Source organism: Carassius auratus, unplaced genomic scaffold (genome assembly GCF_003368295.1).
Source record: "Carassius auratus strain Wakin unplaced genomic scaffold, ASM336829v1 scaf_tig00008140, whole genome shotgun sequence".
Classification (NCBI taxonomy): domain Eukaryota; kingdom Metazoa; phylum Chordata; class Actinopteri; order Cypriniformes; family Cyprinidae; genus Carassius; species Carassius auratus.
Genome location: NW_020523910.1, coordinates 44,762 through 59,584, shown reverse-complemented (window position 1 = coordinate 59,584; position 14,823 = coordinate 44,762). Strand labels below are relative to the sequence as shown.

The 14,823-nt window shown below is 39.6% G+C and overlaps 1 protein-coding gene across 1 annotated transcript in view; it reads left to right on the top strand.

Moving 5' to 3' along the window:
• LOC113071799 (thrombospondin type-1 domain-containing protein 7B-like) overlaps positions 1–14,823 on the top strand; it is a 50,825-nt gene that overhangs the window by 9,748 nt on the left and 26,254 nt on the right. The window contains exon 2 of the mRNA XM_026245112.1: positions 5,493–5,645. Within this exon, the coding sequence (XP_026100897.1) occupies positions 5,519–5,645 (127 nt within the window). The 5' untranslated portion in view covers positions 5,493–5,518. The remainder of the gene's footprint in view (positions 1–5,492; positions 5,646–14,823) is intronic.

The following is a 14,823-nucleotide window of genomic DNA, read 5'->3' as shown; positions in this document are numbered from 1 at the left end:
TTGAATTTTTGCATAAATATTGTGTTATACTGAATGACAATGTAACATTATTTCAACCAAATATTGACATTTTATTCTCCAAAAACTTATTTGAAACCTTAAAAGTAGACATTTTACTTACATTTAATGTGCTTTCTATGGACACAAAATCACTTTTGTACATTTATTTTGATGCGATCTTAACGTCTTTGACCCATATATTAATGTATTTCAATATATTAAAATCAGTACGATTTTTTTTTTTTTTAAAAACCTGTATTTAGCGAGGATGCATTAAATTAATCAAAAGGGCCGTGGATCTTCTTGAAGTTGTTTCTCTCTTCATTAATGCAACCTATCCATTTGCACATTAATTATTCCGATAGAGAAAATAAGATCAACGATTCATAAAGAGGAAACATCTGTGAGAGCAGCCGCTGCAATAACGCAAGATTAGCTCTGTTGTCCTCTAGGTTAATTACTACAATACTGCGGAAGCAAAGGTTAAACAAAGGTGAGCCATATTGGCATTTAACTTGGATATCTGAGTTCCTCCTCACCTGAAGCGTGAAAATTTGAGTCAACTCTAAATCTCAAGCGTGGGAGATGTTATGAAGGAAGGGTGAATTTTAACACAGAGTTAAATGTTTTAAATGAGATGCCATTCCAAGGCTGGCATTATGAAAATGTCATTGCACTTCCAGTGGGTGAAAAGTGATTTCAAGGGAGTGAAGCCCACCTGAAAATTGCTGTGGAAATGAGTATGCTTGTTGTTGCTATGATTAAACCTTGAAAAAGCTTTCTAAATGCATGCATATATATATATATATATATATATATATATATATATATATATATATATATATATATATATATATATATATATATATATATATATATATACATATACAGTATATATTAAACAGCTTACCTTGAAAGAGACTGCCTAGAATAGACCTATTAGGAAGGGGGTGTTTGTGTGTTTCCTGGGGGCCCAATGATACCTTTATGCTGGAGATCAAGATAAATTTGTTCATTATTCTTTTCTTTACAACCTCTCGACCCTCAAAAACAGAGCTGAAGATTTCTAGGTTTAATGAAAAGGATGCACCCATTTAATCAGCCAAACACACTATTTAATTAAACTTTTCAGTGAATTCCTGAGCCCTGCAATTCCTCAAATCTCTCCGGCCTTCTTGAAAACCGAGTGTTTTAATCAAGCAGTCATTTGTAGATCCCTATTTCTGCTTTGTGTGTGTGCGGATGCATTGGAGTCTGCACATGCGTGAGTGAATGGAGTCCTGTCGAAACTGATTAGCTTTGTAATTACTCTTCGGTCTCCGGTCAGCGCTAACAGACATGTTTAATCATAGTGCGAACTACGGGGGAGCTAGGGGGAGCTCGGCTCCCCTTAATAAGACATGGGCTCCCCTGAAAACGAGAAATCTGAAATTTTGGGGGGTCTCAAAAAATACTGACAATGTGAATATTTTTAAGTGCAATTTCAGTTTTGTAATGTGATTATGATGGCAAAAATATTATTCATTCATGCACGACGGCGATTAAAACCTAATTAACTTCAATAAAGATTACAGACATCACAGCATCAAGGTGTGGGGGCGCTGCGCTGCAAATTCCACATGTTAGTATGTCATATAGATTCGTAGAAAAAAATAAACGTTGGAGGCCATTTATCGTGCGCAAAGTCCTTCCATTATGCAGATAGGATCATAGCCATAGTGCGAACTACGGGGGAGCTAGGGGGAGCTCGGCTCCCCTTAATAAGACATGGGCTCCCCTGAAAACGAGAAATCTGAAATTTTGGGGGGTCTCAAAAAATACTGACAATGTGAATATTTTTAAGTGCAATTTCAGTTTTGTAATGTGATTATGATGGCAAAAATATTATTCATTCATGCACGACGGCGATTAAAACCTAATTAACTTCAATAAAGATTACAGACATCACAGCATCAAGGTGTGGGGGCGCTGCGCTGCAAATTCCACATGTTAGTATGTCATATAGATTCGTAGAAAAAAATAAACGTTGGAGGCCATTTATCGTGCGCAAAGTCCTTCCATTATGCAGATAGGATCATAGCTAGGGCAAAAAGAAAACAAGGTAGTTCAATTAATTTTGGTTTTATTAAGAAATTGTGTAGTGATAACGCACGACTGATTCACCTGCTGCAAGCACTGGTAAACCTCAAGGCTGAAAATGCATGAAGCTGAAGAAAAGTAATCTCTGGGATCCTAACCCCTCTTGCTTCGAGTCCTCTCTCGCGTTAAACTGGAACAGCCAGCAGTGGAGAGACTGGAAGAGCCAATATACATGGCTGTGTGTTGAGGATGGAAGCTTGGGGTGTATCACTTTGTAACGCGTTGTGTCAGGAGGGGGGAAAAATATGGATAGCTCACAAAGTTATTAGGCCAGACAAAACTCACGGAGGCGATTGACATTGAACAACGACTCGCGTTTTATTTCTCCAATCGAACTCGGGCAATTGTCTGTCCCATGTTCCACCGTCCACAGCGTAACCAAAACAAAACAAACAAGATTAAAACAAAATGATTTCCAAACAGAGATTACCCGCATACATGGGGGATTCGAGTCACGCTTGTATACATTATCATACAGAGTGCATACCGTTTTACAGGGAGCGCGCAGCTCTTAAAGGGGCCACATTTTTTTCCACTCGTTACAACTTGTAAGGACGCAAAAAACCTTCTTCTGTCTGAAAAGGTACCTGGCACGTACTTGTCCGATAGTGGATTAATGATTAATGCTCAGAACCAGTCGCGAAAAATTATATATAAATAAAGGGACAGCATTGCACACAAGATGACCATTGAAGTTGCATTGACTAAGCAAAAGGCGATTCTGCCAGATAAAGTAACTGAGGTGAATTCTTAATTAATGGAGGAGACCGCAACATCATTCAAGGCTGTCTTCCTGACCTATATAGCTGTTATGTATCTTTGTAAGTCATTATAAGTCCTTTTTTAAGGCACTCGTGTCGATAATGTATAAAAGTGCATACACTTGTAGCTGTTGTAAGTCCTTATTTGAAGCATGAGCATGTGCAGGACCTCTACCCCCCCCCCCCCCCCCCCCCCAAAAAAAAAAAGTGGGCTCCCCCAAAGGACACGGTATAGTTCGAACACTGTGTTTAATGCTATGTGTCGATCTACATTCTTACGATGAAACGAGCAAGGAATTCTAAGATGACAGCACTTGGAGCAATGGAGCTGAGAGCGGTGTCTTTAAGCTCACTTCAGTTGTGACAGGCTTTTAAGCAGCTAACGAAACATTTGATGCAGATCCAGTCAGTGTTATGTAGTACTGCTGAATGGAATGTGATTTACATATTTGGAAATTGGAGTGGTGTGGGGATTATGGAAAAGAAAAGAGACAGATGTGGAGAAAAAGTAGGAATAATCTCTCAGGAACATCAGGGGGAATAGAATGGGAAGATATGAGGCTGAGTAGCTAATAGCCATTTAGCTAGTAAAGAGTCTCGGAAGCAGAAAACCATTACAGCCAGTGAGCATTAAATTAAATCACAAGCAAGTGGTGTTTTGTACAATGTGCATTATTTTGTTTAATTTTAAGAGATTCAATAATCCTTAATCATTAATAAATATCTCCCTCATCCATCTGAGAGGGTTAATAGACTACTGTTTGTCTGAAACAGATGTTCCGGTGGAGTTCTGCAATTATTAAGTGGATATTTTAGGAATAGTTCACCCAGAAATGAAAATTCTGTTATCATTTGTTCACCCTAATGCCGTTCCAAACTTGTATGAGTTGCTTTCTTATGTTGAACATAGAAGATATTTTGAAGATTGCTGGTAATCAAACAGTTGGTGGTTGCCATTGACTTCCATTGTAAGAAAAAAAATACTATGGAAGTCAATGGCAACCACCAACTGTTTGATGTTCAACATAAAAAAGCAACTCATAAAGGTTTGGAACAACATATGAGTGAATAAATTTGGGTGAGCTATCTCTTTAAGTATCTTTTAGAGTCACTATACAGTATTTAGTCTTTAACTCCTGCTTTTTATAACCTTTTGTCTGTTCTCTATTGTTCTCCTCTTCTCTCCAACCTTTTCCTCTCTCTTCTAAGTGACAGATTTGACATAGCGGGAATGTGGCAAACGTAATTTAGCTGAGTAGAATCAGCCACGGCTCATTGTGTGGAAAGCACTGAGTGTCCTGTTCATCTCTTTAAATGTTCCCCTCAAACAGAGCACACGCTTCATGCAGTCAGCTCTAACAAACGCCAATGAATTCCCTTCAAGAGACTCCATGGATATTTTTATGTGTGCCTTAGAGACAGACGAATAAAACGAGGCAAAGAGGGAGAGGAAACAGATACGGAGTAAGGATTTCACAGGTTTAGGTTTCGAATAAATGTGTTCAGTGTCTCCAGGGAGGAAATCTTCTCTGGCAGATCCTATATTTCTCACTTGTGCTAAAGCTTCTATACTGAGATTTTAAACCAACATCTAGGTAATGAAACACATTTGGATCTGTGGCTGGAAGTTAATTATTACAGCAGATATATAATAGAAACTGAAGCGCTTTGTTCTATTGTGTGCTAGACAAGGAAGGATTTTGTATAAAAGCATTTTTACATATTATTGCATATTAGATGATCATTTTGGAGATTTCACCTTTTTGACTTAGAATTTCAACCTTGAGTTATTTTCCTGATCAGGGTAACCTCAAATATGAATTAAAATCATAAAGACATAGAAAACCATAACAATAAACCCAACATGTATGATACTCAATTAGAGGACATTTGCATTTAAAATCTTTACCAGAAGAAAATAACATCACATGAAGCTGGTTGCAAACCATTTTTTTAGTTGCAAGTAAATGTTCAGTCAGTAACAGTTGACAGAACCTTTAAACAAATCAATATTTTTTTTAATGAATATTTTACTTCACTTAAAAAAAAAAAAGCTAATTTTATTTTTAGACATAGCAATTTAACATATATTGAAGTCAACATTTTAATTCATTATTAAGTCATGAAATAAAATTTAAAAAATTAGACATTAGGGAGTATCAGGCTAAATATTTCTGTCAGTTTCTAATATGCTTTATCTTGATGGATAAATGTGATATTTCTGATAAGAACTGTTTGAAAAAAAGCATAATTAACATCAATAGATATTAAACATAATGTTATATGATGAATTGTCGGATGAGGTGTTCTATTAATTTTCCAAATGATCAGCTGCTTGATGGATAAAATCTCATAGACTAAGATTGAAGGAGAGACTAGAAACCAAGATGTTACAGACTTTTGCCAGTAAGAAACCACTTCAGAACTTCAGCAACATGGAGAGAAAGAAAAAAGGAGTATTATCCAGAAAATATACAAATATGAATATTGTTAGATTTTTGTATTCCGGTGTTCTAATTTTCCATAAAATTGTACATGAGATGTCTTAACTTAGTTTCTAGAACAAAATGACCGTGTGTTTCTTCTCTGCAGGATAGATACCAAGAAGCTGACAAAAGATGGCATTTCTGAAGGATGCGATTACCTTGTTCTTCACCCTGTGGGCTTCCCTCCTTCATGTAGCATTAATGTCCCTTTCTCTGGGGGCTGAAGCACCAAAAAGAAGCCAGTACATCTGGAAAACAGGTGAGTTGCCAATATGTCCAATATAAGCTTTCTCTTGGACGACAATGAAATTCATTTATGCGGTCCCTCGCTGAATTGAGTGTTTCTGTTATCATTCACTCACTGTTATGTTGCTACAAACCTGTATGACTTTCTTCTGTAGAACACAAAAGGGGATTTTTTGAAGAATATGGCCACTGTTTTCCATATGAAAGCCAAAAGATAAAATGATTTGTTTAGATACTTCTGTCATAGGGAGCTATAAGGCTTTCCATGAATATCTAAATGTTGGTCTTTTTGTCAAATCAAAGCTATCGTGTGGGTTCAGACACCTTGGAATATTGTGAACAAGATGCTTTTATGCAGCTTTTTTGGTCATTTGTGGATCTTGACACCCCGGTTTTTTAAAAATGTCTTATTAAAAAAATATTTCTGTGCTGACATAGGTTTGGAAACATCATGAGGGTGAGCAAATGATGACATAATTCTCTTTTTTTATATTGTTTCTCTAATAGCGCACAGGATAAATCTGCAAAACCATACTGCAACAATTATTTCAATGTTTCCAGAAATGCTTAACACACAGTTTGTGTTTCTAAGATGCATCCACAGACTGAGCCAGAGAATTCTGACACATTTTGATATTTCTTTAAGGTCAGATCCAGTCGGAGAAGTCACATATTAGGAATGCATCATCAAATGTGTGAATGACAGTGTTTAGTACAGTACAGTCAGTCGAGGAGCAAGGTGATACACATTTTTATTCTGTATTTGATCCAGGAAAACAGAAGTGGTAAATAAAAATTGGTCCAGGTTGGATATTACTCCTTGTTGTCGCAGATCTTGGATCAGTAGGCATGTATGTACGGCAGTTCAGAAAACTGTGAGACCATCTGCCTGTGTTATCTGTGAAGTCTGATCAATCTTATATCCAGCTGGAGTTGCACTGAGAATTCCTCATGTCGCCATGGCAACAATTGTTAAGCGTGAGATTGACAGCTCACAAAGAACAGAAGATTATTACTTGGCCTATTAATGGCGTCCGGCGTATCCAAGCTACTGTAGCTTACATTTCAAGATGCCACAATTAAGTACTTCTCCAGAACTCTTAAAAAAACATCCAACATAAGCCTATGAAAACCTCAGGAATTTCATGTCAACTTCCTATTTGGGTGGTTATATAATAAATTATATTTTACAATATATTAAAATAGAACAATTATTTTAAATTGTAACAATATTTCCAAATAATACTGTGTTTTTGATCAAATAAATTCTTACAGTACTGATCCCAAACTTTCAATAGAACAATAAAGTATGTTGATATTTCAGCAGAGTTTCAAAAGAATAAATATATACTTTAAATATTTAGGTTTTTAATAGATTGAATTATAATAAATATCAGTTTTATTTTGACTAATTGATTTACGGGCACTTCTTTTTAAAAGTTAACTACCTTTGAAAGTTATTGTAAAATGTACACACTGAATGAATGGATATTTGGGTGCAGGGACATCATTAGGATTGGAAGACGGGGGGGCTTAGCCCCCAGGGTATTTGTAACTGCGTTTGTAAAATCTTTGCACTCACATACAAGCATGTGTGTGTGTGTGTGTGTGTGTGTGTGTGGATGCAATAAACCATAATTATAATCATCTCAGCCCTAGTCAGAATATAGCTAGCATATATAATAGATGTAATGAAATAATTTAGTTTATGCATAGTGCCTAGACCTGCCAACAAATGCTTATTTTTAGAAGAAAACAAAACAATCCTTAGACATAGACCATTATTGACCTCAATCACACCGGCTCCCTCAGAATCAACTGCCGTGCCAATCTCCTGCGGCTGCTTCTCTTTCTCTCTACTAAAATATCTTCGAAAATCCATCTCATCTGCTCAATGAATTGAAGGATACAATGGTATCGTCCCCTTGGATTTATAAGGTTCTAACTGACATTTTTGTCAAAATTGTGTTATTCCCATATTTTTATTCTGTGAACAGTCGCTTTAAAAAAAAAAGAGGGGGTCTGTAACGATATTACATTCGTAATCATCGGGAAGAAGGAGGCGGGAACCGGCGCACATCAAAACATTTTAATATTCAAAAATAAATACAAAACATAAATAAAAAGAAAACATAAAATAATGTCCCAGGCCTGGTCCTCTCCCGTCCTTCAAGGTCGTCGCTCCAGTTTTATATCCTTCCATCTCCTACGTGGGACTCGATACCGGCGGTGGGGCGCAGGTGCAGCTCATCTTCAATCACTACACCTGGCCTCACTCCTCGTTCCCACGCCTCTCGGCCCCGCCCCACTAGCCACAGGGTCTGAAAAGTCGCTAAAACTAGCGAACAAGTCGCTAAGTAGGCAACACAGGGCCGGAAGGTGCATAGCAAGTTCAGACCAAACTAGAGTAACGATGAGACGAGATCTTAAAGCTGCCAGTTCACACCAATGCAACCAGACGGTGTGGTGCATCATCTTGATAGCACAACGACTCTTTGTACTTCCGTCCAACTTCTGACTTTTTACCTATTTTTTGTCGCTGGATATATATCATTTGTTGCGTTTAAATATGAATGAGGATACGGTTATTGATAAATCAAATTGTTATTGACTGTTGTTCTTATCATTTAGGGGGCTTAGGAACATTTTGGGGTGGCTTCAGCCCCACTAAAATAGGCCTAGCGACGTCCCTGGTTGGGTGGATGAAGGGACAGATCAACAAGTGTTCAGTGTTGATGAAGGCAACTTTTAAAAAGCTTTATAGATAAAGTAGGGATGTTAAGAATGTAGACGTTGTGTGTGAAGCGGTGGTCAGTTCTCAGAGGCTCTGAGTGAGTTTCCTCATGTGCTGTGTGTGCGTTGAAGAGCTGCTCTGAAGGGCCACAGGGGTGATGATTCCTGAAATGTAAAATCAATGCTTGTTTCATCCTGAAGGAGTGGGTCCACTTTTCCCACTGAAAAACGCTCATTCGGCCACCTACACAGTTTATTTTGTACTCAAGGTCTAATTTTCTTCACTTTTGTTTGTGCTTAATTTTGTTCAGTTGTCCTGTGTAAATGAGAAAACTGTGTGCTGACAAGGGAACAAATTCTTGAGTTTGTGTCTTAAATGCACTTTGGTGGCTTGAAAACCTAATTTTGAACCAGCTTGCCTGGAGTTCTTCTATCTGATGTCACAAGCTGCTGGACAGAAAATTACTTTCAAAACAAGTTGGAAATTAATCTTTAAAAGAGAGATGAAGACGGCTAGTAAAAGGTGATCTCATAACTAACAGACATGTACTAAAAGCCATTAAGGTGCTTTAATACAGGAATTACTTTGCATGTTAGCTACATTCTTCATACATAATATGCAAATAACAAGTGCTTCACAAGTTCCTTTTTTAAATGAAACATACGGTATGAAAGAATGCAATTTATACATTAAAAGCCCCTATAACACATCACCATGATATTGAAAAATACAGAAAAATAGACATGGAAAGCACTTGCACCAATCAAACACACATTTGCTACTTTTATTCTAAATTTTTGCATTTATACATTTGCATTTACATTAACAGGAAATGTATATAGTTAAACATGTATTAGTAGGGTCCAGTGCTTTGGACCCTATTAACTTCTATTTTATGAAAGTCTTCTGCTGTGTTTCACTGAATAAAGTAATTTATACGAATTGGACTGACAGGTGGAGCAAATGATGACAGAATTTTCTTTTTTGCATGAAGGATCCCTTTAAAACACACTTTAAAATAATACTTTTCAGGCAAAATGTTTTGCAAAAAAGAGGGTTATTAGGTTTTTAAATGATAAATCAGTAGAACATGTTCATACTCTAGTTAGGGTGATGAACAACATCTGTGTGGACACGTGTAAATTCACATCATATATTCATATCACTTTGGTACTAGTGTTTTACATGCAAAAAGCCGCAGAACCATTGCCTTCCAGAGCAACATCCCCAAGTCGCTCTCATTTAAGACATCAAAATCCACCAGCACTCACCCCAGACTCCTACTGAATCGTGACAGGCCAATAACAGCTCGATTTCCTTTGCTAAAGTGTCTGTGATAGGCAAAAGAGCACTGTAATTGCATCTGTGACCATCAGCGAGTAATTAATCTGTCATGTGCCTATTGTTTCACCCAGGATGCATCCAAAAAGTGGGTGAATGAGTGTCAGACTAGAACATTTCTTAACACTGTTGAGAGGGAGGATGCTGCCGTCTCCAGAGGACTCTAGGTCAGGAAATGTTTTGTTTTTTTAAATGTGTAAACAACACTAATGGCCCTGACACTTTCAGACATCATAAATACATCATTTGATTTATTTCAGCATAAACATTGGTTGCATTGTTAAGTCATGCTGTGTAGCACATGTACTAATGCATTTGTTGATTAGTAAGACAATAGCCAGTCTCCAATTATACTTAACTCTCTACATAAGCTAAACAGAATGTACACATTATTCAAAATGTTTTAGTTGTGTAGCATAGCATCTTGGCGTCTAAATAGCAATAGCATAAATTCCTCTACACTCATAAGTTACTGAATGTTACGGTAGATCTGATTTACACAGATAATATTTTGAATGTATAATAGATTACCGGCCAGAAGTTTGGGGGTCAGTAAGATGTCAGTATTTTTTATCTATTTATATATTTATCGAATGCCTTTATTCAGTGAGGATGCATTAAACTGATCAAAAGTGACAGTTAAGACATTCATACGTTACAAAAAAGATTTCTAATCAAAGAAATCGTAACATAAAAATATTAGCTTTCATTTTTTTTTTTTTTTTTTTTTTTTCATTGATAATGATATGAATCAACTGAAGGATCACATAACACTGAAGATTTGAGTAATGGCTGCTGAAAATTCAGGTTTGCCATTATAGGAATAAATTACATGTTAAAATACTTCAATAAAAAACAGTTATTTTCATTTATAATAATATTTCGCAACATTACTATGTTTACTGTATTTTTTATCAAATAAATGCAGACTTCTTACAAAAATGTGAATCTTATCAACCTCAAACTTTTAAATGCTTGTGTGTATTTAAGATATGAATTATATTCGCACGTGTGGCTGTTTGCCTTTCTGTGATTAACTTGAAGAGTTTTCTCAGACGCCTGCAGTGTGTTTAGTATCACATTTAATGAGTGTGTAAGATCTTGTTGATTACATTTCTTAATCATATTCCTAAGAATGGGAGTGGGCTAGTTTTGTTGCAGTGTTGTTGTTTGCAGTGAGCACAGGGTAAAATCTGTGTACTGAAGAACTTTCCACAGCTGTTAGCTCTGCGTTTTTCAGGCTGGAGAAGACTTCATCTCAGAGTCTGACCCTAACTACGCTAAGGTCGCTGATTACATTGGCTGGGAGAAAAAAATGTAAAGAAACCAATAGATTGAGCTGTTTTCAGCCTGCTGTGGTGAGTTAATGTATCAGTACAGTGCTGTTGTTTGCATCCTCCATATTGCCGGAGGTCTTCCTTCATAATGGAAGGACAGCCACTGAGGAATCCCACCATATGGGGAACTCTGTGTTGTGGGTGATTAAAGCTTTTGAAAGTTTCAATAACAAGAAAATAACCTGCCTTGGGTGTGTTTGAACCAAAGCCTATGATTGGTCCTAATGAAATATATTCAGCAGTGGAGGCCGATGGGTTTTGCCTTGGGAAAAATCCTATTAGATTGGAAACCAATTTCAATTTTCACTCAAAATTTGCTTTTTCCAAGTTAATAGAAATTGATAATGTGGATTCTACCAGATAAGATATCATAGTTCAAACTGTATCTCTGTCTTTGTGCTGCCAAAATTGAGTAAAACCGTCTCCCGATCTTGCCGAAAGTGACTTTGCTTGCGATGCCCTGCGAGTGACCTCATCCCATCTCACAGCTTTAAGCTCCTGTGACACCACGGGACAGGGTCCTGCTCGTGTCTTAGTTCTGCTTCTCTACGCCTGCCTGCTGTGTTGAGATGAGAGAGACGGAGGGAGATGAACTCCCCGTGAGACATACAAGTCGGTCTGAAAGTTGGAGAAGCTTGTCACATCTGTGAGGGTGATTTGTGTGTGTGTGTGTGTGTTTGCATGTCTTCTCCAACAAACTCTACCCTCACTAAGTATTTAGATGCTTTTAAGGGTTAGTTCACCCAAAAATGAAATGGAAATTACTCACTTTCAAGCCATCCTACGTGTATATGACTTTCTTTTTTCAGACGAATCCAGTCGCAGTTATATTAGAAATTGTCTTTGATCTTTTAAGCTGTTTAGTGGCACTCAGTTGAGTGTTGCAGTGCATCAGTCCAAAAGAAGTGAAATAAAAAAGTGCTCATCCTTAATAAAAAAGTGTCTCACACAAAGACAAAGTCCTCCTGTAGTGAATCAATGTGTTTTTGTAAGAAAAGTAATATATATTTAAAACATAAGTATTATTCATGAGCTTAATTCTGTTTTTAGTTCAAAATGGTGTTGTGTAAATTGCCCCTAAAATTTCTCATTGTCTTACTTCATTGGAAATTTGTTCTCATGGTCATACTTAGTCAAAAAAGCTATTAATGATGAATTGTGTTCTCCAAGCTGCATGTTAGCATAAAAACACAAGGTCTTTATGTATATACACTTTGTATGTTTGTTTTTAAGAAATTTTAAGAAACTTTATTCTGGGATGCGATACATTTGGAAAATGTCTATTTAAATGTTTATATATATATATATATATATATATATATATATATATATATATATATATATTGTGACGAGTCAGCTGCCTCCTCCCTGATTGTCACCGGCACCCCGTCCTAAATCGCCGCCCTTCACCAGGCTCCCGACTGGAGTGGGTGTGTGAGAGGAGGGGCGCTGGACGAGTCAGGGCTGGCGGCGTGTGATGGGGCACACCTGAAGGAAGTGGAGCCTCATTACCGCCGCTGTTTAAAAGCCCAACGCGCCTCTCCTCAGGAGACCGGTCTCTTCCCCGTGCATGCACACTGGTGTCCTCGTGGGTCCAGGAAGGGTGCGTTGAGGGACTCCCGCGCCACCAAGACGTGAGCTGCCGGACCCGCGATCCGGATGGGAACCGCACCCGTATACACGGCCGACGGGCCAGGATGCCGGGCCGTCCATCCCCTACCAGCGCCGCGGCCAACGAGAGAGACGCGGCCGCTAGGGGAAGCCGCCGCCCCTCGTGCCCCGGACCAAGGAGGGGAGCGCGTGCGGCCGCCGGACTCCGCCCCTTGCCTGGACCCTTCCTTGATGAACACTGCCCGACCTACACAAATCCCGCAGCACGACGAGGACACCAGATTCCCTGTTATTTTGGACACTTTCCCTCTTTGGCCACTTTTATTCCCTTTGTTTTATGATTTCTGTTAATAAAAGCCTCTCCGAGGCCTGACGCCACGCCCACTGTGTCTGTCTTGTGCTCCTCCCGTGACACTGGTGGAGAATGCGGGCAGGCGGAGCCTAGACAGCGCAGTTGGGAAACGTCTGGTGACGTCACCCCCTCTCGCTTGCAAACGTTCGTGAGAACCCAGACTGGGACGGAGGAAAACTGGGGACAGCCTCCCAGCCACACAAGGGGTAAGTGACTTTTCCATTGTCATTTTACCCTGTGGTTGGTTGAGGCTGTCACTAAAACCCGGTTTCTCTGTCCCTGTTCTGGTGCGCTGCGAGAGGGAGGACCGCCCGGAGAGGAAGCCCCGCCCACTCCGACCGTTTGGAGCCTGGTTGAGGATGGTAGCACTCCCGTGTGGGTGGCGCCCTGGGGACGGGGATGTCGCTTGGGAGGGGGAATGTGACGAGTCAGCTGCCTCCTCCCTGATTGTCACCGGCACCCCGTCCTAAATCGCCGCCCTTCACCAGGCTCCCGACTGGAGTGGGTGTGTGAGAGGAGGGGCGCTGGACGAGTCAGGGCTGGCGGCGTGTGATGGGGCACACCTGAAGGAAGTGGAGCCTCATTACCGCCGCTGTTTAAAAGCCCAACGCGCCTCTCCTCAGGAGACCGGTCTCTTCCCCGTGCATGCACACTGGTGTCCTCGTGGGTCCAGGAAGGGTGCGTTGAGGGACTCCCGCGCCACCAAGACGTGAGCTGCCGGACCCGCGATCCGGATGGGAACCGCACCCGTATACACGGCCGACGGGCCAGGATGCCGGGCCGTCCATCCCCTACCAGCGCCGCGGCCAACGAGAGAGACGCGGCCGCTAGGGGAAGCCGCCGCCCCTCGCGCCCCGGACCAAGGAGGGGAGCGCGTGCGGCCGCCGGACTCCGCCCCTTGCCTGGACCCTTCCTTGATGAACACTGCCCGACCTACACAAATCCCGCAGCACGACGAGGACACCAGATTCCCTGTTATTTTGGACACTTTCCCTCTTTGGCCACTTTTATTCCCTTTGTTTTATGATTTCTGTTAATAAAAGCCTCTCCGAGGCCTGACGCCACGCCCACTGTGTCTGTCTTGTGCTCCTCCCGTGACAATATATATATATATATATATATATTAGAGCCGGTAATTTATCGCATTAATTAGATTAATTAATTATGGAGAAAAATAACGTGTTAAATTTATTAATGCATTTAAAGCACTTGTCCCACCCCAGACCTATGTGGATAGTCTGCCATTTCATACAGTCGATTGATGATTAATATGAGGCAACAACTTACTGCGTGATGGAGCCTAGAGAATATCCCTAAAATTCAAGATATGGGGCATCATTTACATTACATCACATAGTCAAGAAATATCACACGAGCTGTAGGCTAAGTGCAGTATCACACGAGTGCAAATGTGGTACTCATCTTATACAACAGTCCATTAAGAATTTAATATTGTGTTATTTTAGACACAATGTTGTCTGTTTTGCTCAATTTTGCTAACCAAAATATAAAGACAAATCAGAACTGTTCATCCCAGAGCAACCCACAGCGGCATTTCATTTCTTAATCCACATTTTTTCACAAATTTGGTGAACCATTTGGCGCGTTGAACCATTGGCCATAGTCGCGTTGGATTTGAAGTGGCGCTGCACAGTCCGATCGGTGTATGACATCAAAGTACGGTGAGAGCGATTCAAAAGCACAAGTAGCTGTCTGCTGTCAATAAACCAATGATTCAATGAACCATTCGTAAAGAACCCTTTACTTAACTCCTAAATGAATCAGCCATTTGAACGAATAAAACGAATTAATAAAT